A 21,606-nucleotide genomic window follows, 5' to 3' on the forward strand; every position below is an offset into this window, starting at 1 on the left:
CCAACTGCAACACAGGCAAATACAAGTAGGTACATATTTAAAGGGATTTATATTGGAACTGATTTAAAGATTATTATAGGAAAGGACATCAGAAAAATAAACAATAACATTTATCTGATATTCGTTCTCTCCAACATGCAATATGATATAGTTTTACCAGAGACTGAAAGGATATAAATCTACTATGAAGTCTTAAACCAGAAACACTGAGATAAACAGGAATATTCTCCAGCAGTTTCCTGACAATCAGATAGATAATACACAAATAAATACTGAAGAAGCTAACTTGAATGTACAATCAAACTGTAATTTAAACATATCTTCTAGAAGAGCAAATAGTTTTGTCTTTTGATTTTTTAAGATTTATGTGCTATCTTGAAGGCTGAGTAGCTTGCTCACTTAGATGAAGACGTGCCTGGATTACTTAGATAACTGAGAGCAGGAACTCAAGAGACCTTTAAGGTGGTAGTTGCTCTCTTCTGAATACATTCTGAAATATGTCATATGAGTTATGTGAAAGCAGACAGCTGGCTGACTTGGCAGGTTCCTGCTGGAATTTGATATGCCACAAAGCTACTCATCTCATCATAGCAGAAAATCTGAGGAACTTTGAAGACCTGGTGCCCAGGATATAGACAGTTGAGGAATAGCTGTGTGGATGGCAGAGCAATTGGCTGTATATGGCAAAATATCATATGCAAGAAAGGATTTCAGTGTACAGCAGTTCAGGTAAGTTTGTCTAAAATACCACATTACTTTTGAAAATAATTGTTTGTTTTGCCACTGTTTCAGCTGCTGTATTGCTTTTTGTACCGAGCATCTAAGTTCTCTCTCATCTGAATTCATATTCCACTTTTTTTTTTTTCCCCTCTGAAACTGGATAATCAAACACTTAGTTTTCCAGGCCAAAATGCTAGGGTTGTTAAGCACAAGGAATGTGTTTGGGAGATGTATAATGGGCATAATATGACTTTTCTTGATGCAATATATGAACAAAGAGACTGTATTATTCTCAATGGAATTCTGGTGAATTTAGCAGACAAAAGATTCCTCCTATTCAGGAAAATTGAAATGAAGAGCGAGGCTTTATAGAAGCAATAGAATATTTCATTAAACTATTAATAGTTGATACATAGATAAAAATATGCAAGTTTGCCAGTCCAGAGCTAGTGTGAAACTGCAATTATAAACTGATTTATACCAAACTGAAGCAAATAGAACATTTGCATTCAGTTGATTAACTTAATACACTAGAGCAGATTTGAACAAAAAGCCTACAAAAGTAACAAACATGAGCTTGTTCCAGCTGCCTCCTCTGTCTGAAGATATAGGTCCTCTTTGTGCTGCTGGTGCAGATCTAAAGAAAAGAAAACAAACAGGATGTTCACAGCACAGAGCTGAGTTGAGATTCTTTTAAATATCAGAGGTTTGTAGCCAAGGCTGAATTTTGCAGTCCAAGTGCTAGGTTAGAAGTTTCTTAACAAAACTTCAGTGGATTACCAATTGTGCCATGATTTTATAAACAGGATAGCTGTGTGTAAAACTGTGGGTACAACCTTCGCTATCCCACTGAGCAAGACTCTTCCCCTCCTCGTCTGTACTACCCAGTACTCCTTGTTTTTCCATGTCCATGTAGCACCTCTTGCCTTATATTGAGGTGACTGTATAAAGCCTCTTCTGGGCAGCAGTGGTCCTATGGGTCTGTATTTTTACAGTGCTTGAAACAATAGGATCCAGATGGATCACCAGGTGTGCCTCACATTGCAGTAATTTCTGTGAAAAATACCACCACTAGCAGGTTGTGCCTCTGTTCCTTTTGGCTTGTGTTTGCATGCCATCTAGTGGGTACACTTCTACATACATGCTTTCTTTAAACGTCAGGTGTCGAGTCTAAATTTTGGCTCAGAAGGAGCATAGCTCAAGTCTGGGGAAGAGTAAAGGGACATTACATCCACCCCCAAAGCCCAAAGAATATTACAGCACCCTCTAGGCCACCCCTCTTCATCCCCTTCTTCTGCAGGCCTATGTAACAGGACTTGCACGACAGAAGTGTCACCCGCACAGCTCTGTGGGCTGACAAGCCAGCCATGAGTCTCACAACAGCAAACAGCCACTGCGCGAGGGGATGCAATGAAGCCTGGATGCCACGTCTCAGTATTTAGTATGGGAGTATGCAAAATGTAGCTTAAGGACACTAATGAATACACATAGTGCACCAGGTGCCTTTTCTGAACTGATATATGTTGTTAACAGTGATACCGCGACTGACCAAATTGTCCCCGGGTCAGTTAATGGACCATCAGAGAGCTGGGATCCATCCACAGAGAAAACAGATCTAGAAAATAATCATCAAATAATTTATATACATCTGCTTAAGGCTCTTTTTTTTTTCAGGAAAGCTAAATTCAATGCAGATAGATACTATTCGTTGCAGAGGTGTAAGCGTGAAAAGGGTGTAAGTATTCATTTGCATTAAGTATTTTAGTGACTTAAATTTTGGGAAAAAGCAATGATATTTAGCATGCAGATTAAGAAGCTCTCTGTCTTGACTGGGGATAGCATAGATATGAAGAGTATTAAGCTAATTACACTGCCATGCACACGAAAGGGAATAGATGGTTCAGGGAGGGAAGAAGCAATGAAAATTCTCCTGAGGAAAACGATACCAGCTAAGTCACTTCTTAGTAATCACCCAATAATTACATAGTATGAGACTGGTCTTTGGAATACTCTACTGATTATGATCATGTAAGAACTGGCATGGTTGGAAGGGATGAAGTGGCTGCTTATGTACTGTAAGGACTGGGTCGTTGTACTGGAGAACTGCTACACTCATCCCTTAAGTGAAAGGAGCAAGACATTGATGTTTTCCAACAGGTTTCTCATCCAGATTTCCTCTGCTGGGAATGTACACACATCACAAGACTCTGAGGGAAATAGTTTAAAACATGGGAGAGAAACCTTCCATTAAGAATTCACAATATCGTAGTTTTCGAAGTCTTGTAAAATACTCTTTCCTCCAGTTTCCTAATATTGTCACCATGTTCATAGCTGTGGTTTCACATGGCACAACTGGATTTTCCTTTGATATATCTGAACAGAAACTTTACCATTCACTGGCAGGACAAGGAAACTCTATTTTAACCCACCATGTGAGTGGTAAGTGGTAACAAACAAATGCCTTAACAGGCCTGCAGCAGGCTGAGTCTATGGTCTATGACCTAAAAGAAACTATCAGTAATCTCTAAAATGCAAATGTTTTCATCAAGTGATTATAAATTGGTGCTGAGATAAAGGAATAAATGTTGTCACATGCCAAGATGAGAAAAAGATACCAGTGACCAGAGGGAACAGGGCATGCACATCCTCTCTGTGGTGTCTTAAAAACTACAACTATGCTACAGAGAGAAATTCACCTTCTTTTCTGTGCTCAGAGAAGCTCTACTGCTAGAACATCTCCGTTTGGAGGCAGGCAGAGTGCACCCAAAGCTGCAGGCAGCGGCAGCATCGCTGTGCAGCCTAAGCACACGAGGCTTCTCACAGCAGCAGATGCAGCAGAATTATCACAGGGGTCTTTAGGCACTTTAATTAGGGCAGAAAGGACATGCAGAAATAGGATGTGGCCAAGTGCATGGGTTACAAATGAAAGCAAATCTAATGTACAACTTCTCTGCATTCAAGTATCTTTCATCTTTCCAAACTGTGAGGAAGTTTTCATATTCAGATATTCAAAGATCTTAGGTGACAGGACATATAGACATATGATATACAGAATAGGAAAAAAGCACAAGGGAACACTGTCAACTTTTCTCCAAGTTCCCTGAAATGTATCACAAACAAATTTAGCCTTTTTATGTATTAAATAAAAATAGTCATAGGAAGGGAGAGTATTAAAATCTAGTTCTGGAGTGCTGATCACTAATTTAGAAAAGTTAATAAATCTTGGATATGATCTACATTCCCTGCATATGGCCTACTGGCAGATATATTAGATATATGTAAATTAAATATTTATTAATACACACATTAAAATACCAAAGTTGAGTTTGCAAACAAAATGGAGAATAAGAAAAAGCTTCCTCAAGATTTGGAACAGGAAGCTGCAGTATCCAGAGACATGTTCTACGGACCTGTTGTCATTTGATTTATCACTTCATTATTCACAGAAGAATATTAATGAAAATATTTTTGAATTTGTGATAGATTTTGCATCAGAACAGCAATAATTACAAACTTCGCATGATCACTAATGTACTGTGTGATTGTGTGATCAATGAGAACTGCTCTACATCTAAATTTGAACAGCAGGAAATCACAGGTAATTGTGCACAACTTGTAAATAGTGATTATTTACTCAAAACAGTAAAAAATAAAGTCAAAAATACTGTACATTGCTTGTGGATGACATACAATGGATGATACAGGTGGAATCTGCTGAATTGTTAACTTGTGTATTATCGACTTGGTTCTAATGACACTGAGGGTGGTTTGAACCTTTTTTACTTACGATGAAAAAGCACACTTAGAATGATCAGGATGATCCACGCAGAGTAAGAACATTACAGGCCTGTGAAGAGATTATTTTATTTAGCATCTTTAATTTAGAAAACCGAGGAAAACAAAAAAACAGACAAACAAAAAAGAAATGAAACAGATTCAGCAGTATTATCAGAAGTCTAAAACCTCCTTTTAATGTCATGCATCTTAGAATTTATTGCGAATAATTACAACAATCTTAAGTAACTGTGCAGACATTCAACAGTATTTTTAACTACTGTTTAGATTTTTCATCCAAGTAAGAATTTTACAGTGAAGTGGAATGCATGATGCCAGCCCCTGTGTCTGGCAGCACTGCATTACACAATTAGTGTTTCGTGTGTGTTTCGCTCAATTTATGGCAGAAGTGTAAGACTGAAAAATGTGAGACCACCCCTCTATGATATCAATACAATGCGTCCTGAAGACACAACATTAACAGCACTCAAATATTGGAAGGTAAGAAATAATTTATAATTGAATGAGTTCTGCAAATATATTTATGAAGGGTTTTCACTTACTTATAATCGTCAGTGCAGGTGACATCATATCCAAGGGTTTTTAGTCTGTCCTCTAATATCTTTACAGTATGAATTCCACAGGAATCGCTACAAGAAATGATTTTAACGTTATTGCAAGCCTTCTGTTACTTGTTTCCTTTCAATTAACTTGAAGGGAGTAATAAATAAACTTGGCGTTACTTAGTCCCTTGCACATTCATTAACACCTACAGAAAACTGTACGTTGCTTTCTATAATACTTCTTTTGCTTATGGTTGTGTAAGTTTGCAGAGATTGGAATATTGGGCTATATAGCATTTGTGGATTCTTCTAACCAAGATTACAATTTTTAAGATTTCATTGCAAAAATGAACTAAACCATTCAGTAAAATAATAAATAAAACTTTTACTTGTAACATTCATGGGCCGTTTTTTAGACAGTGCTAAGGTTGATGCTCACTGTGTTTATGGAATAAGATGAATTGGAATTATTTTTCCTGTGGGAAAGAAAACTTGAATTTCTACTACTTTCTTGAATATAGAACACTGCAACTACACAAGGAGACAGAAAAGAATAGGCACAGTGCTAAATGCAGCTTTTGTGTCTACCATTATTTATTTGTAGTCTAATTAGCAAATAAAGCTTGCTATATTACAGAACCTATTAAGACCTCTCAGACTTGCAGCAATATCAAGTTTTAAAGTCAGTGTAACTCGCCTATTGGTCAGTAAGTACTAGTGGCTTTAAAGAAATCACATGGGAGTCAACAAAACCATTGTATAAAAAAATACACATTTTCCCATGCTCCTTTGTAATAATGAACTTTGCAATGGTGACCTATCTATATATATATGTTTTTCCACAAAAACGTATGGTTCTTTTGTTTAAAAGCCAGGCTGACAAACACTAATCTGAAACATGCTTGTAATTGCTTTTCTTGTTATAAGCTCCATAGTACTACGTAAAATATGTTGTCTGGGTAGGCCATGCCAAACTTCAATAAAAAAGAAGCAACAGAGGGTAAAAAGGAGATGAGAAGAAATCTGAAAAAGAAATGGCACAAAATAAACAGACGCAACCAGAAAATGTGAGTAACAAGAACTGAAGCCTTGCACTCCTAGGAATCCAGATGGTACAAAGATTTACCCACCAGTGGTGGATATGGTGACATCTGGGTCTTCTTCTTTGGCCCTCTTTTGTTAGAAAAAGTTTTAAGACCAACGAAAAGCCACAGTATGATACATTAAAGTGCAGGGAATCCAGAGCTGATTGGGGTAAAACTTACTTCCTCTTCTCTTCTAGCGTATATTTGTACAGCTCCCACAAAAGTAGTAGTAAATAGACTATTTCATTCTTGTTTTATTCAGTCCTAAATCATTCCTAATGTCTGAATATTTTTTTCCGTTAATTTTGGAGTCCATTTTCCACCATGTTTCGGGCTAAAACTTTCACTTGGTCTTTGTTTATTCATCAGTGAACTCTTCTCCTTGGACTAATCTTGTTTTTGTTTGTTTGTTTGCTTTTCTCTTTACTGTGTGTAAATGTTATGTCTTTTCAAGCTATTCTCAACAATTAAATTAATAGCAGGATTAGATCTGCTAAGTCTCCTCTTTGTTGTTGGATTGCCTTTAAGCATGGAGAGAAGAGCCCTCTTGTGGCATTTCATGCCAGCTATTTCCAGAGCTATTAAGATGCGTAAAAAAAGAAAAGAATGTATTTGACAAGGCAAAACAAATATGTCTCATGTCAGGATTTATTCCAAAATTCACATTGTCCCTTGGTGGCTTCGTAGCGAAACTGGACATGCTCTATCCTCATTCAAGGTCTGAATTCCACACACACATATATCTCAAAGTGGATTCCAAGCCTAATACAGAATGTATTTTTATTTTGTCTAATTCTGGTATTTACATATTCTTTGGGAATGGCAGAATTGTGCCATGTGGGTTATGAAAGATTGGAAATATTTTCAGATTACTATCTATTAATAATCAAAAGTAAGATAAAATGTTAAAGACAAGTTTGAAAATGACAAATCTTTTTTTTTTTTTTTTTTTTCCAAGATCAAACTTACCCATCAGGTCCTTCAATATCATCTACAACCCAGATGACAATTTTTGAAATTTTGTCTTTCTGGAGATTGGGTATTTCATAATCTGCAAAAAAACTGATTCAAAAAACAAATAGTTATAACTATAAAAAATCTTTTCAGTAATAAGGGCTTTGATCCTGCTGTAAGATAAGGGCTTGTTTATTTTTACTATGTATCTTCTGATCACAATCAGATTTAACAGAATAGAAAAAAAAATCTGATTCACAGGGAGTGAAGATTCTCTGTGCACAGAGATGGACCCTTCAGGGAAAGGAGGTAAGTAGATAGTGTATGTTTTGAAACAGAGGTAGCTCTTACAAACTTTTCTTTTCCCTCCCATCTGGTGCTAAAATGGCCAGTGATTTTCAGTGATTATTTTCAGTCATTGGTGAGCAAACTGGAGCAGGATCTATTTTATTTTATTTATTTACTTTGATTCTTTTGAATAAGACAATGGCTGAAGTAAGGAAAGATGTGAATATTCTCATCGAAGGGAGGTACAATGGCCACATACTCTGTAATAACTCTTAAGGGCAAGGAGTAACTTTCAAATAAATCTTTAATACAAATTTAGATGAACTGCTGCATAGCAATACACTTGTAAATCATAGAAAATACATTAGTTCTTAATTTAAGGAGAGAATAAGGAAAAAAGGGAGCTAATCCTTGCTCTTAATGAGTTTTTTTTTTCTCTCTCACAGCAGAACAGTTTTCAAAATACCTCTTGAGCACAAAGAAACAATAGGACCCAAACCTTTTTCTATAGAAAATATGTAGCTCCTAGACCTAACAGAGGCTATAACTCCAGTAATAATGTCCTCTCCTAGAGAAGAACCTTTAGTAGAAATTTGTAACTATTGTCTTCTTGAAGACAGTCACAAATATTTTGCCATAGTATTAGAGATGACTTGAAGAAGGCTTTCAAAGGTCATTTATCTTACTTAGCACAGCAGTTTCTAAAACACCTACAGGAGTCAGAGCACTGTTTTCATCCATTTCAAGCTAATTCCTAGAGATGAAGGTACTCCCCACAGATCTTGATAGACCTTGATGCAAAAGGGACTTTCACTTACAGGATTCTGCTGCTTGGTGTCGCAAAAGATCTTTTTTTTTTCAGGCATCAGACTTTGAACACATTATTAAGTTAGTTTTCTTACCCTTTGACTGGATAAGCTCCTCCTTCTGCAGAACCGTTCAATAGGACATGTATCACTCCAGAACTGTGCTGTGCATACTGCAAAACATAACCATTTTTTTTCAGAACTAATCTTACAGACTGTACATATGATTTGGTATTGCACTGCATGCAACGATGGCCAGGGAGAGAATTTTAGCAATGAGGATGTCCGAATTGTGAAACTAGTAACAAGCTCACACCTTGGACGCTTGTTGCAGTACATGGGACAAAAAGTAAATGGCCTTTTTTAAATTCAGTGTATCATCTTGGACTTGCTCTGTGAATAGAGGGTTTTTACCATGGCTGTCAGATGTTTTAAGTACTCAGATCACTTAGAATCTGTCTTAGAAAATTATGGAGCTTAGCATGCTTAATATAAGCATGATATATGTCATCAAACATAGAATTCAAATGCATTAACCAGATAAAGTGAAAGTTAGGTTTCCCTTGCAAAAGGGGAGTTTTGTCTAGAAAAGCATGTCTGTACCCAAGGATATAATCTAATGTACTTATAGCCTTAAATTTCTTTTGATACAGCTTTTATTTTATTTTTTAAGCGCCAAGGAATTAATGTACATTAATGTGCAAGATATGTATTAGTGCACTATTTACTGTGATTGAGGCCATCCGCCAGAAAGAATCCACTGCATTGTTTTCACATTCTTCTGTGGTAGGGCAGGAATCATAGTCCAGTCCTGCAGGAAAACATGTGATAGGTACATGATAAGAGTTGTATAATGTGACCTTAGAAAGCAATTATTTATATTCCAGAGTTACTCACTGAACATGCAAAATGGTCTGAAATAACACAGAAATGTGACAGTTGTATCCTTTCTATCATTTACCAGCCGTTGCAGTTTATATAGTGACATGATGTAGATTGAATAATTTGGCTGAAATGGTGCTAGCTGTATCTGGGACACAAACACAGTTTCAGAGGACCAAGAAGGAGGCTTATCTCTGGGCAGTGCTGTTTAGGTTTTACTCTGTGCCTTCTCACTGCAACGTTAAATATTCACACAGAATAGGAGCAAATTAGGCAGTGAGGCTATCTCTGATTTCTTATGGGGTAAGGGCAGAATTAGCTCCTCCAGAACACAGCAGTCAGCATCTGTTATGTTTTCACAGACAGATATTTAATGTATTAGTCATTGTCTTACCAGGGCTGGTTGCCTGCCCACACCAGTTCAGTAAATCTGCAAAGAAGCCAAACAGAGTATCACCCAGGGCCGTGTAGCGACGAGTTCTACCAGAAAAGCTATTGACTAGCAGTTGATTATTTTCCCAGAAGAGAGACTAAACAAATAAAGAAAAACAAAATAGAGAAGAAACAAACCATCACTTGGGTGTGAACACAATGAGATTATAGGGTGCTGAAAACATTTTAAAACATGCTTTGTTATTTCTTTAAAAACAAACCATATAAATAAGCAGAAATGCTATGTATCTCTTTGTAAGAATAAAGTTTGTTCTTACAGTGGGGTAAATTGTGATCAATAGAGGTTTGAGGAGCATTCTCACTATGGTGGGAATGGATGTAGACCTATACGAAATATAATTAGGCCCAGATTTATCTTGTTGAACACTCAGATTTAGAAAAAAGGAGAAAAAAAAAGACATATTTATAAGTCAGATGTATCTTCCAAAATTCTCTCACATTGCTGTGGTGGCTCATGCTGTGAAAAAAGGATCATGTTATCTACCTTTTACTCCGATGTTTACAAAAGCCTTCCATGAATGAAGCTCTGTTGACGGGAGAATTTGTTGGTTTAGCTTGTAGTATTTAGATAATTGCACACCTTTTAAGAATAAACTTTCAGACAAGGCTAAAGCATACACTGATGTACACTGCATACTATGACAGAAAAAGTAGCGCTTTTTTTTTTTTTTTTTTTGCAGTTTCACTCCTCTGCAATTGCCAGAGACTGGAATTGAATACTCCTGTTTCCTAGCATAGAACAACACCATACCTCATTTCTGCTTATGCTTCTGCAGTGTAACATGTTGACTTCGCATTTGAGGAGAGGAAGGAAAAGAAGGAGGCAGTTTTTTCAAGCAGAGCACTTCAGGAGAAACGACAGTGGAAGTTTAGGGACTTGAGCAGAGCTCCAACACGGAAGGAAAATGTGTGGGCCTTCGTCATGTGGAAAGGAAGGCACAGAGATAAGGAAGGCACAGAGCAAGAGTGTATCCATGGGGCTTTTCCTGCACATGCAGAGAAGAAGAACGAAGGAGCAAAGGGCCTGCAGAGCCCCTGGGGACAGAAGAGCTACGGGCAGCAGGACTCCTGCGTGGAGGAAGGAGTGCAAAGGTAGCACAGAGGGACACATGTGCCTGGCTGGCTGCTGTGCAAGGTCTCCAAAGCAGGTGCCAGGAACACTGTGAATCACTCGCTGCTTTCCCTCACAGTTTACTAATTTTTCTGAAGAAAAAAAAAAAGAAAAATGCCCTCAAGCTTAAGCTTTATTTGTAAACCTGATATGGGCCAAAAATAGTAAATCATCAGTGAGCCACAGAGTGACTTTTTGTCAATTTTGAACTACTATGTCTTAGAAAAGTCAGGGAATATCACAGGGCCATTAACATAACAGAAATAATCAGTACCTTATTAGGTGGAATTGTGTGCAGTGACAGGTTAATAAATAATTCATAGTCTGTAGGTAGAATGTTGCAAGGATCCTTCTTAATAAAAGCGTTTTTAAAGGCTTCCCATAGCTCTGAACAATTCTTCTCCCTGTAACCATTGAAACAAACAAATGGGTTTACAAAAGCAGAGCAAGGAAGTGATTTGTTTCCAGTATCCTTCAAGTCCCAAATTAAAATCCCCATAAGGTTAAGGCATGAAATTAAAGCCAGGCTGTCAGAAACTTCACAACCCATGAAGAGCATACGGGATTTTACTTTTTCTTACTCCTTACAGCAGTACCTATCCACATACAATAGCAAGAACTAGAAATGAAACTATTAGGATTTACACTGTGGAATTAGAAATATGTAGCAATCCATCAGAAGTCTCAGAAGGTACAGTATTTGTAGCAAGATTTGCTGCCCAGAATTCTAGAAATATTAAAAAAATTTCCAGGTTATAAATTTCTGTGATCTAAAAATTCATTTCAATTAAATATGACTAAACAGTCAAAGGTTTTGGAATGCAAAATAATTTTATTATTAAAATCTCAGATTCAAGAGCAAGAGGAGTTATTAAAAATTACAGTAGAATAATGGTACTTAAAGAAGCATCTCCAGCACAAGCAGGCCTTAGCACCATGATAGTGTGGGAGATGTGCTCTTGCAGGGCAGGAGCTATTAGGTGTCAACACTTAAACTGCTCATGAAAGGGGGGCTTGAAATAAGAAGGAAGGCTGTCCACTAAGGAGGGTCAAATAGCTCCCTTCTGCTGGCTCTGCTTTGGGGGAAATAATGTCCTGTAGAAAGCCAGGGCAAGCCATTTGGGTAAGAAGTGTCTTAAACCTCTGTATTTGCAGCTCATCTGTCAAAGCTCTGAGCCTGCCTGGAGTAATTAAGTGAGTTGCTGCTTTTACCACTTTCCCACAGTAACTTCCCCACAAACGCTGTGACAATATCTGCACTGGGAGCACTCTGCAGAACAGAATAAGGTGTTTTATGTGTATAAAGCATCGCTAATGTGAACAGCTGTAATTGCAGAGCTGCACCTTGAGCAATAGTTTTTCCTGTAAGTAAACCAGCTTTTCCATTTGAGTGCTCTGCTCCTATGTCATTCGTATTCAGCAGGTTTTCTGTGGGTGCTACTCCTCATGACACTCCTTAAAGAGCTCCTTTGACGTGCTGAGTGACAGAGATTCTGTAAAGGACCCTTTAGGATGAGTTCAGTAACACTCATGCATGAGACAGACCACAGAATTTCTCACAGCAATCTCTGATCAAGTCTCCGATAGATACTTACCAACATAGTTAAAAAAAAAAAAAAAAAAAAAGGAAAAAAAAACCTTTGGTCTCGAAATCCTCAGTGATGCAGTGTGACCCTTGATCAGTGGTTCCAATGTTCAAATACCCTGATTTGCTACGAGGATTTGCACCTGATTTCTAATTTGACCACAAAACTACAGCTTTTGACCACTGGACATATTTATGTCTCTTTCTGCTAATGAAATGTCTGCTGCAAGCACTCACTTTTCATGTTGGTACTTGTGAGTTATGATCAAGTGAACTCGTAACATCTTCCTTGACAGCTGAATCCAGCGGTAATTGTCTGGTTAATTGACTGCCTTTTTTCATTCACGTCTTTTCATCTCATGTTTGAACAGCTTGCAAACCAAAAGGATTATTCTGCTCTGTTACTCGAAATATCTTAGCTGGCAAAAATACTTTTGAAACCACAGGGTGGGGAAGGACTGTAGTTTAGGACAATTTCTGCTCATGTTAATAGATATCAGTAAGTCATATTAGATTTATTTCACACTACTCAGTTTTAAAAAATACATTTTGAAAACTTACATTCTAACTCACCAACAAAGAAATAAGAGGGAAAAGCATTATAGCAATGTTTATGTTTGCATAATATAGCACACTTGTATTATAAAATTACAGACACAATTTTCATTCAAATCTCTCACTTTTATATGACCGACCATAATGTTTTCTAAAATATTTTATTGCAATTTCTGATGTTTGGTCTAAATGTAAAGGGTATTTCTAATGTTCTAGATGTCCTAATGTTTCTATAGTTATTTTTATATTTATTATTTATATTTATTATTTTTATAAATATTTGTATCTATGCCAAAAGGCAATGATGTGCTCTTCTACCTTCTTTTCTGTTAATAAAATATATTCTTTCAGTACATAAATTCACAAGCAAAACCTATCCAGGTGGCTGTGTCTCTAATGTTTAGCTTGGGGGCAGCTAGGAAATAGACAATGAACAGAAAGATTTACACAAAACTAGAGTATCTGTTTTGCACCTGTGTGATACGAAATTCCATTTTGTTTAGATTACAGCACTTGCTGATAGACATAAGGGAAAGAAAAAAACACATAACATGAAATGCTTTGGGCAGCTGTTCTTTTATAAGGCCATTTTGGCCCTTTAATTCAGGAAAGCAATGCTTTGCTTCACACTATTCTGAGGTTTTGACGAATGTCTTCAGATTTTTCAATTTTAAAATTATGCTGTTAAGTAACAGAAATTAGATGACAGGGCTTTTGTAAACATGAGATATGAAACACTTTCAATGGTATTATGCTTATGTCTTAAGAAGTCCAAATCAGTAAATGATAAAGTTAACATTTCCGCAATAGCCATCCTTTATGCTGTACATTTTAGAATATTTTGGATTAGTTATGTTCTGTTTCAAATATGAATAGAATTACATCCATTCACTGCAATGATAATTCTGTCTATCTATATCACACTGCAAGATCAGACAAACTGGAATTTCTTAAGTTTTAATAGTTTATATTGTAGGTCTGTCATAATCTGTAGCTAAAGTCTTCTTCCACTGTGAAGCTTTTAAATTTGCCGAGTTTGAAGTGTTTAGCTAAAATTTCAATAACATGTGTTTCTCTGAGGATGACTTTCCCCCTTTTTTTTTTTCCTTTAATTTTGTGTCCTTCCTGCTTTGCAGCAGAAATTGAAACTGGGAGGTTGGGGCAAGGAGGTGATGCTTGCTACTGTATTATGTAAAAGGCTCTGAGGTTGTTTAAGGCTACCATCCTGTGCTGCAAAAAACAGGCTAGGTTCCCTCTGCAAATACCGCTTAAAGCTATCGTGAAAAGTTTTGATGCCAGGATAAAGGACTGAAATTCAAGAATTTCTTCTTGCTACTCGCTTATTTACCAAAGACCAAACAATGCAAGAAAGGTGAAAAACAAGGTCACTTTGTACCAAAGTGCATGAGTTGCTGCCCAGTACTAATCAAAACAGACTGAAAACCTGCAGCAACTACTTCAGCAACGCCTGCTTTGTGAAGGGCACGAGCTAAACAGGACCTTTCAGGAGCACAGGACAGCAATGAAATATGGTCCCCTTAAGTGACTCGACAAAAGTTAAACTGGTCTTCCCAAGACCAACTGAACTTACTGTACATGTGTAGTAAATTTGATACACTAAAAATACCACTCCCCACAATTTTTGAGCACTGTTTTCCCTGTAGAACGCTGTAATAACAGGGGAAGAATATGAAATGTATAAGTCAAAGCAATAAAAGTTTTGCCTTATTTATACTGCTGTTAGCATTATTACATTTATCTTTTTGTTGTTGCTGTTCCTAGATAGGCATGTTGGTTTCAGCAGGACAGCTCTCATGGCCAGCAGTGAAATATCCTAGAATTGTCTTAACTTAGAATTATGCTTCTAAGTAACATAAAAACTAATTCAGAAACAAGCAAGAACTTACCCAACAGAAGGATTCACAATTCTAGTGTACTCATAACACCTTCCAATGACAATGCTTTCCAGGTTTGGTGTTGTACCTTCACCTTTCCATTTCTTTCCTTGCCCTTCAGAAAGGCTTGTCATAAACAGAAGAGAGAGAAACAAGAGGGACAAAAAAAAGCTGTTCATTATGAATTACTGACAAACCAAAATCTAAAAAAAAAAAAAAGGAGAGTTAAACTGTAAAATTTAAAAACAGAAGGCTTAACACATAATATTTCCAATACAGGCAGCAACCCTGTACACAAATGACAAAGTTACACGGAAACCTAAACTTTGCAGGAGAATGTAATCTAACTGTTTCCTGAAATGAATTGCAGCACAAGAATACATCACTTCCTTAAATCTGAACGATTTCAGCTTCAGAAAAACACAGTTTAAAGATCAAGATGTTGCCCTCTGGTGATAACTAGACAAAATTACAACATAACTTTGTACAGAAAAAAAAGATGGGGAAAAAAAAGCTTACCATTTTAGTACTACTTACAATGCCTTAAGTTTGCTGAACACTCATTGCAAGTTACAGGCTAAAACATTGCAAGTGCTTGCAAGCAACATATTTTAAAGCATTTTTTAAGGGATACACTTTTGTTAACAGATGGCTGAAAGAAATGCTGAAATATGTACCAAGAGGAAAACGACATATAGAAGTAAAATGCTTATTCATAAAAAGTCAGATTTTTCAAGTTATCTTGCATCACAGATATGGGTAATATACTCCCTGGATAATGACAGCAAAATTTTGGTGTGATGATAAGCATTTTAACCTATTTTTAGTGAACAAAACTGCCTTGTGAACAGAAATAAATCGTAAAGAGAATCAAAAGGAGTAAGATATGATTCCTGTGAATTGAAGAAATCTCTTCAACTTCCGCTTATGTTTATTCTCCCTCCAACTTCTTTTCGTAAAATACTTTTTTAGATCCTCAAAAGGGATAGATTATTCCAGCCTTCACTCTAAATTTTCTGTTGTCTACAGTGCCGGAAATAAAACTAAACTACTTTTGCCCGCCCCTTCCTTTTTTAAAACCTCTCTTTTCAACCTCAGCATGACTTGTCTACGGTTTCACATTCCTCAGAAATGTGCTGGTTCTTTTTTTTTTTTGTATTAAATAGCCCCCATGCCTTAGTAGAATACATACATCTTTATTAATTATGTCATTTATATAGTGTTTTTTTCTGTGTGCATAATCTTGCTAATTGCTGAGTAAATTGCTGATGACAGATCTCTTCTAGAAATGTGATACAAGGGTAACAAATTGATTTGTCTTAACTATATTTTTGAGAGAACCAGAGTTACCCTGAAATAGATGTGCACTGTTGTGTTTAATATACTTGAGACACATCAAATGTGGTACTTCATTTTGGCTGCTTTTGTGATGTTTTTTCTCCACATTTCTTTTGTGACATCTCTGAAACGTGGCCATGCTGGTAGGGGAGCAGCAAAGTAGCCAAATGCTTCCTGCTTCGGGTCCAGGCGTGGAGACCTACAATCATCCATGGAACTCAATGTATGTTTTTTGTTATCAACTTCACTGCAGTAAAGTTTTTTCCATTAGTTTCAGGACTAAGAGAAACCACAGGCATCACTGATGTGGTGTTCTGTACAGAATAGGGCAGAGCTTTTCACTGATTTTTGCATCAGGACTAAAATGTCTGCCTAAAATATACAGTTTGTGTTAGGACAACATAAAAAAAAGGAGAAGAGTTTTGGAATTGTTTCTCTACAAGGGCACACCAGATTTGAATGCATTAGCTCTGGAAAGATGCGGACACTGCTGAGTGGTATTCTGCAAGAAGACATGACATGTCATGCCTTTTGGGAGGAAATGGAAATGTATCCAGCAGTTGTTGGGATTCCCATCTCAAGCTCTATTGAGCTTCCTTTCCTCACTGGCCTCTTCTAAAAACACAGCATCGGGCTATATGGTTCTCTGATCTAATTCAACACAGCCATTTTTAATATATGTTCTTACTCATAAATATTTTGTGTGATGGTTAATCCAACACATTGCCAGGGAAAGTGTCCGAACAGTTGGGCAGCCATATGGTCGCAGTGTCTGGTCTGAACTTGTCTACCTTTAGCTTCCAGGCATTAGATCTCATGATGCCTTTGCCTGTTATGTAAAGAAGAATCTGGCCTCGGAAAGAGTTTCTCCATGTAAATTCTTGTAGAACATGACCACATCTCCTCTTAAACTTGCCTATGAAAAAATCAACTCTTTAATCTCATTATTTGGCACTTACTCTTGCACTACGATACTCAGTACCACAGATGCCTCTCTCGCTTCCCAACCTTGGCAGTCCATGCTGGACATAGACCACTGTCCTCTAAAGAGGTTGCTGCTCATGTAGCAGTCAGGAAAGCCAGAAGCGTATCTGTTCAGGAGATACTCCACAGACTGCACATTAACTAGAACCACCACCAAATGAAGCACGTTTATATTCCGAAGCCTTGGCAGATGAGGAACAGGCATGTTCTCTCTTGCTATTTCTAGAAGATGGGAGTGATAACTTCCAGCATAAGGGGTAAGACGGGAGAGAATTAATCTCCTGTATTACTCAGGCATGGACTGCTGGTAGAACCCCAGTCTTGTATGACTTAGCACTTCATGCTGGGAAACTCTACCTTCAATTTGCCTGCACTAACAAGCTCTTCTGCAAGCAAGAGACTTAACCAAACATTGCTTTCTGGGGGCTTTCATTTCTGTTCCATAAATCCTACCAACAGCAACAGGTCAACCTGTGATGAACTCACTGCGCAAGAAGCGGTGGGTCCTGGAGCCAGAATTGGCTCTGCAGGCCTGGACGGCAGTGCCATACCTGTGCTTCGCCTTCCTACCCCTCTGCCACCCACAGCTGCCAGTTTCCCCTAACTTGCACAAACATAATCATCTTTAAGATTTGTAAACCTGTCAAATATGATTAAGTAGGCTAAGAGGTTCAAAAGACTCGGGGAGGCAGAAAGGGGAAACACCCAGATGGCTCCAGCCTCACTTCCTTAGATGAAGAGATAAGGATTCTTGCGTGCTGCGTGATCAGGGTAACTTCCATCATGTGATGCCATCCTCTCAATTCATTAGCTCCTGCCAATACCAGGAATAATTATGTATTTTACGCCTAAACATTCCTATGTTGAGGAAAAAGTCCTAGGACCCTTTGCTTGACATACTACGATCTGTTTCTTTCCCTTTTTGACATCTGCAAGCTCACCAGATTTTAACCTACATAATAGCAGCAGCTCAGATTTTACACCGCAGTAGTTTTCAGTCAGAAACTCCTGCTATTTATTTTGTCCCTGACCCCCTGGGGCGGGGACGGGGGCAGGGGCGGGGAGAGGAAGCGGGAACGCGATTCACTTTACGCCGCCATGTCGGCTGGCACCGGCACCGCTCCATTTTGTGGCGCCACGGTGCCACCTCAAGGCAGCTCAGGCCTCCCCACCTGCCTGCCCACACGTTTGAGCGGCCAGGGGCAGCGCCCCGGTGCCCTCTGGGCGCCGAACGCGGCGGCTCGCGGCCCCGCTCGCCACCAGCCATTCCGGCCGGGGCGGCCGCGCTACGGGCACCGGAACGTGCAGGAACCCCCGGGGCGGCCGCGCCCCTCCGCCCCCACAGCGGCCTTCGAGGCCGCGGCGGCCGGCGGGGCGCGGCGCGCATGCGCGCCGCGCAGGCGGGGCGGTGGCGGTCACGTGTGGTCCGGGCTGGCGGGCCAGCCCGCGCGGCCGCGCGCATGCGCAGCGCGGTTGTTGCCGCCGCCGTTGGTGCTGCCAGTGTCGGCCGCGGCGCGGCTCTATGGGGAGAACATGGCTCCCTTCCCCGAGGAGGTGGACGTCTTCTCGGCGCCGCACTGGCGGATGAAGCAGCTTGTGGGGCTCTACTGCGACAAGGTAGCGCTGGGGGCCGCGCCGCCGCCGCCCCGGCGCGGGGGGAGGCTGCGCGAGTGCGCAGCTGTCAGCGGCGCCCCCGCCGCGGGCCACCGGCCCGGCCTCCCTGGCGGCCTCCTCGCTCTGCCGGGCTGCGAGCGCAGCGGGACCGCCCGCTACCCCCGCATGGAGAGGGGGCTGGCCCCGATCCCCCTCTCCTCCCGGGCAGTGCGCGGAGCCCCGGCGGGCACAGGCTGGGGGGAAGGCGGCGGCTGCCCCCGCTGCTGGGCGCCGCGGGCTGCGTTGTGCTTCATAACGGTCCGCGTTAGCGTTAAACGCGGTGGTTAAGTGGCGTGTGAGTGCCCGGCGGGCACGCCGAGAAAGTTGTTTTTTTTATTATTTTTCTTTTCCTCCTTCTTCAGTAATGCTGTGTTTCGTCAGAAATAACTTCCGTTCTTGCATCAGGGCGCTAGTGATCCGGCCCGTGGTGTCACCTGGAAGGGCAGCCCCAGTGCGGAGCGGAGTTGAACTTTGGGCAAGCACGGGAGCCAGCGCCCGGCCCCTCTGCCGCCTTGGGCCGGCCTGGGGCTCCCGGGGAGGTTTAAGGCACCTCAGAGGAGTGTGAAGTTTCCTGAGACAGTGAAGCACTGCCAGCAGCATGGGGAGCCCCTGCTTCCCCAGGCCTGGTGGCCTCTAGTGACTTCTTGTGAGTCTGAGTTGGGTGAAGATGAGGGAAAGGAAAAGGTGAATAGTAATTCAGCAGTGTCTGGCCAGAGCTATTGTGGTTCTGCCCCTTCACTGTGCCCCCTCCCCCCCTTTTTTTTTTGCAAGTGTGTTTGCAATCAAGTTACTCTTTAAGCTTTAGCTGTGTGGACTTTTGTGGTGCCTTTATGAACAGGGTGTTGCAGGAACAGAGGCAAACACCTGAAAAAGGCTGTGGCTTCGCGGCACTCCCCCGCACCCCCCAGAAGCACTGCTAATGTATTGTTGACAGTAGTTGAACAAGTTTTGTGTGAACCTCCAGATCTGCTAGTTATTTGCTACTGCTGTTTTTATTTTTTTTCCTTGTTCATGCGATGCATTTCTGTGGCTCTTATTGAACCTCCCACAAAGTTTTGACTAAACTTATCAGATTGGATGGTTTTAATCAAATTTTGCCAATCTGCCATGAGCACACCCTCTTGTCTTTTGCAATTACATAGAGAGTATGCTTAACTTTTGTTTTGTTTTGTTTTTCCCTTCCCATTTTAAACAAGCACAACCATGAATGAACGCTTGGGGAATTATTTATGTAAGTAGAGAGGATTTGTAGTACTTAATTCTACATCCTTTAGCCCTGCTTTGGAGTTTGGGGTTTGTGCCTGGCCCATGACCTTTGTATTTGAGTCTGTATGACAGCTTTTTATTGAAAAAAATATCTGATCTCTCCTCAATGTGTGATTAAGATGCTGTAGTTAATTAATGCTGTGTTTCTGCTTACATGGCAATTATAATCTGCAAAGCTGTGCTCTTTATATTAGTGAATCCTTGAGGAGTGTTTAATTTTTAACTACATGTTACCTGCCATATCTCACGTCCCCTCTATGCTGTAATGTAGTTGGTCTCTGTTACTAAACTCCACCAGTTCTTAGTGGAGATGGAAGTGGTCACCTGTGCATTTCTGGGAATTGGCCATAAAGTTATTAATGAGTAAAATGTGCATGCACTTTAATGATGCTTCACTACTTTGAGATATGGTATATATTGTTTTTCTCAAGACCTCATATGAGACAGAATAGTAAATCAGACATCTAAGGTGTTTGACTGCATCAAGAAAGTTCTGCACTCTTAAACTATTGCTAGGAAAGATTTTTTTTTTTTTTTGGTACTTGAATGGCATTTTTCGGTGCTTTTAACACAGTGCCTTGGACTTCCATAATAAGAATAACTAAAGTTTAATTTTTTAAGTAACCCCACAAACTAGGCACAGACTAGTGCGTAGTCTGTTGATAAGCAGGTTCTTAGTCCTCTGGGGATGCACCTCTATAGTAGCAGAGCTCTAGATCAGATGGTCTTTGAATTTTTTTTCTTTTCTAATGTCTAACATCGTCCTTACTCCAAATAAATTTTGATTCTTTTTTCCTACTGTCAGTGAATCATTGTTTGTTTTCAGAAAAGTCTTGTGCTTGTTTGCAAACTGTAGCTGTGTCCTCCATCTTAGTCATCTGTTCTCGAATGAAGCAGACAGCTCCATTTAACTTTACCAAGTGGGTCATGCTTCCCCTGCATCTCCTGGTTCTCCTCGCTTTTGTCAGGAGTCCTGAACAGCAGTTTTGTGGCAGTTTGAGCCATCTAACTGCTGCTTTCCCTATCGTTTGCTCTTTCTCGCTCCCATAGCAAGTGAAGTGACTCACAAAGGCTCTAATTGGCAGAGATTTTTTTTTTCCTCTTGAAGTGAGGGCAGTTTTTCGGCTGGTTTAGTGTTGCCAGCAAGCAGTGGTCAGATGAGCACTGAAGCCAATGGGAGCCGGAGGGTGGGACTGTGACAGCCCGGCAAGTAGGTTGGCGTAAGCTGCAGTGAAACCTCAGCCTAATTTTGTCTACATTCTCTTGAAATATGTTGTGCAAAACTTGACGCTGTTGATGCTGAGTAGAGATGATATGTTTTGGATTTGTTATTCTGCGGTCTTTATTTATGTGTAACAGCACCATATTCACTTTATGCTTCCTTCACTGTAACCCCATACTTATCTGTGTACTGTTTCTGTCAGTGCTCATTTTTTTCCTTTCATATTTGTGTCATCAGGACTTCTGCCCTGATGTAGTTCTCCGCACTTGTCCAAAATCCACACGTCAGTGTTGCGTAGAGAGCACTCATGTCGTATGATGGTCTTGTGTTTGTGACGCTTGAGAATGTCATTCACAAGTTATTGTCAACGATCTGTCTTTCTAAATGATGGCTGAAGGTATCGCATATACCCTGAAGCAGAACGGATTCTCATTGGTCGTCTGTTTTAAAAAATTGTCAAAAAACCCTCTTT

The 21,606-nt window shown here is 39.8% G+C and overlaps 2 protein-coding genes across 6 annotated transcripts in view; one reads left to right on the plus strand and one right to left on the minus strand.

Moving 5' to 3' along the window:
- Positions 1 to 1,054: 1,054 nt before the first annotated feature.
- On the minus strand, positions 1,055 to 15,163 carry LOC104569372 (ADP-ribosyl cyclase/cyclic ADP-ribose hydrolase 2). Of its 3 annotated transcripts, XM_010216328.2 has the most exons (10): positions 14,684 to 15,163; positions 10,911 to 11,040; positions 9,467 to 9,602; positions 8,919 to 9,001; positions 8,287 to 8,363; positions 7,112 to 7,204; positions 5,058 to 5,144; positions 4,508 to 4,567; positions 2,270 to 2,335; positions 1,211 to 1,357 (listed from the first exon to the last, which is right to left on the minus strand). In XM_010216328.2, coding segments are annotated over exons 1-10 (900 nt in total). In that variant the 5' UTR covers positions 14,851 to 15,163; the 3' UTR covers positions 1,211 to 1,356. The 3 variants fall into 3 exon arrangements, with proteins under 3 accessions (XP_010214628.2, XP_010214630.1, XP_088396086.1); XM_010216326.2 differs by lacking the exon at positions 2,270 to 2,335 and having other exon boundaries at positions 1,055 to 1,357; XM_088539960.1 differs by lacking the exon at positions 1,211 to 1,357 and having other exon boundaries at positions 2,087 to 2,335.
- Positions 15,164 to 18,472: 3,309 nt separating this feature from the next.
- The window catches only part of FBXL5 (F-box and leucine rich repeat protein 5), a 29,835-nt gene continuing 26,701 nt past the window's right edge, over positions 18,473 to 21,606 (plus strand). For 2 of the 3 annotated variants that reach the window (XM_088539962.1, XM_088539961.1), the window contains exon 1: positions 18,478 to 18,610. In XM_088539962.1, the coding sequence (XP_088396088.1) occupies positions 18,527 to 18,610 (84 nt within the window). In that variant the 5' untranslated portion in view covers positions 18,478 to 18,526. Of the gene's footprint in view, positions 18,611 to 21,606 lie in introns of all 3 variants that reach the window. The other variant, XM_088539963.1, reaches the window with a different exon arrangement.

The sequence above is a fragment of the Tinamus guttatus genome, unplaced genomic scaffold (genome assembly GCF_059628265.1).
Source record: "Tinamus guttatus ecotype Peru unplaced genomic scaffold, ASM5962826v1 Tinamus_guttatus_pri_ptg000052l, whole genome shotgun sequence".
In the NCBI taxonomy this organism is placed as follows: domain Eukaryota; kingdom Metazoa; phylum Chordata; class Aves; order Tinamiformes; family Tinamidae; genus Tinamus; species Tinamus guttatus.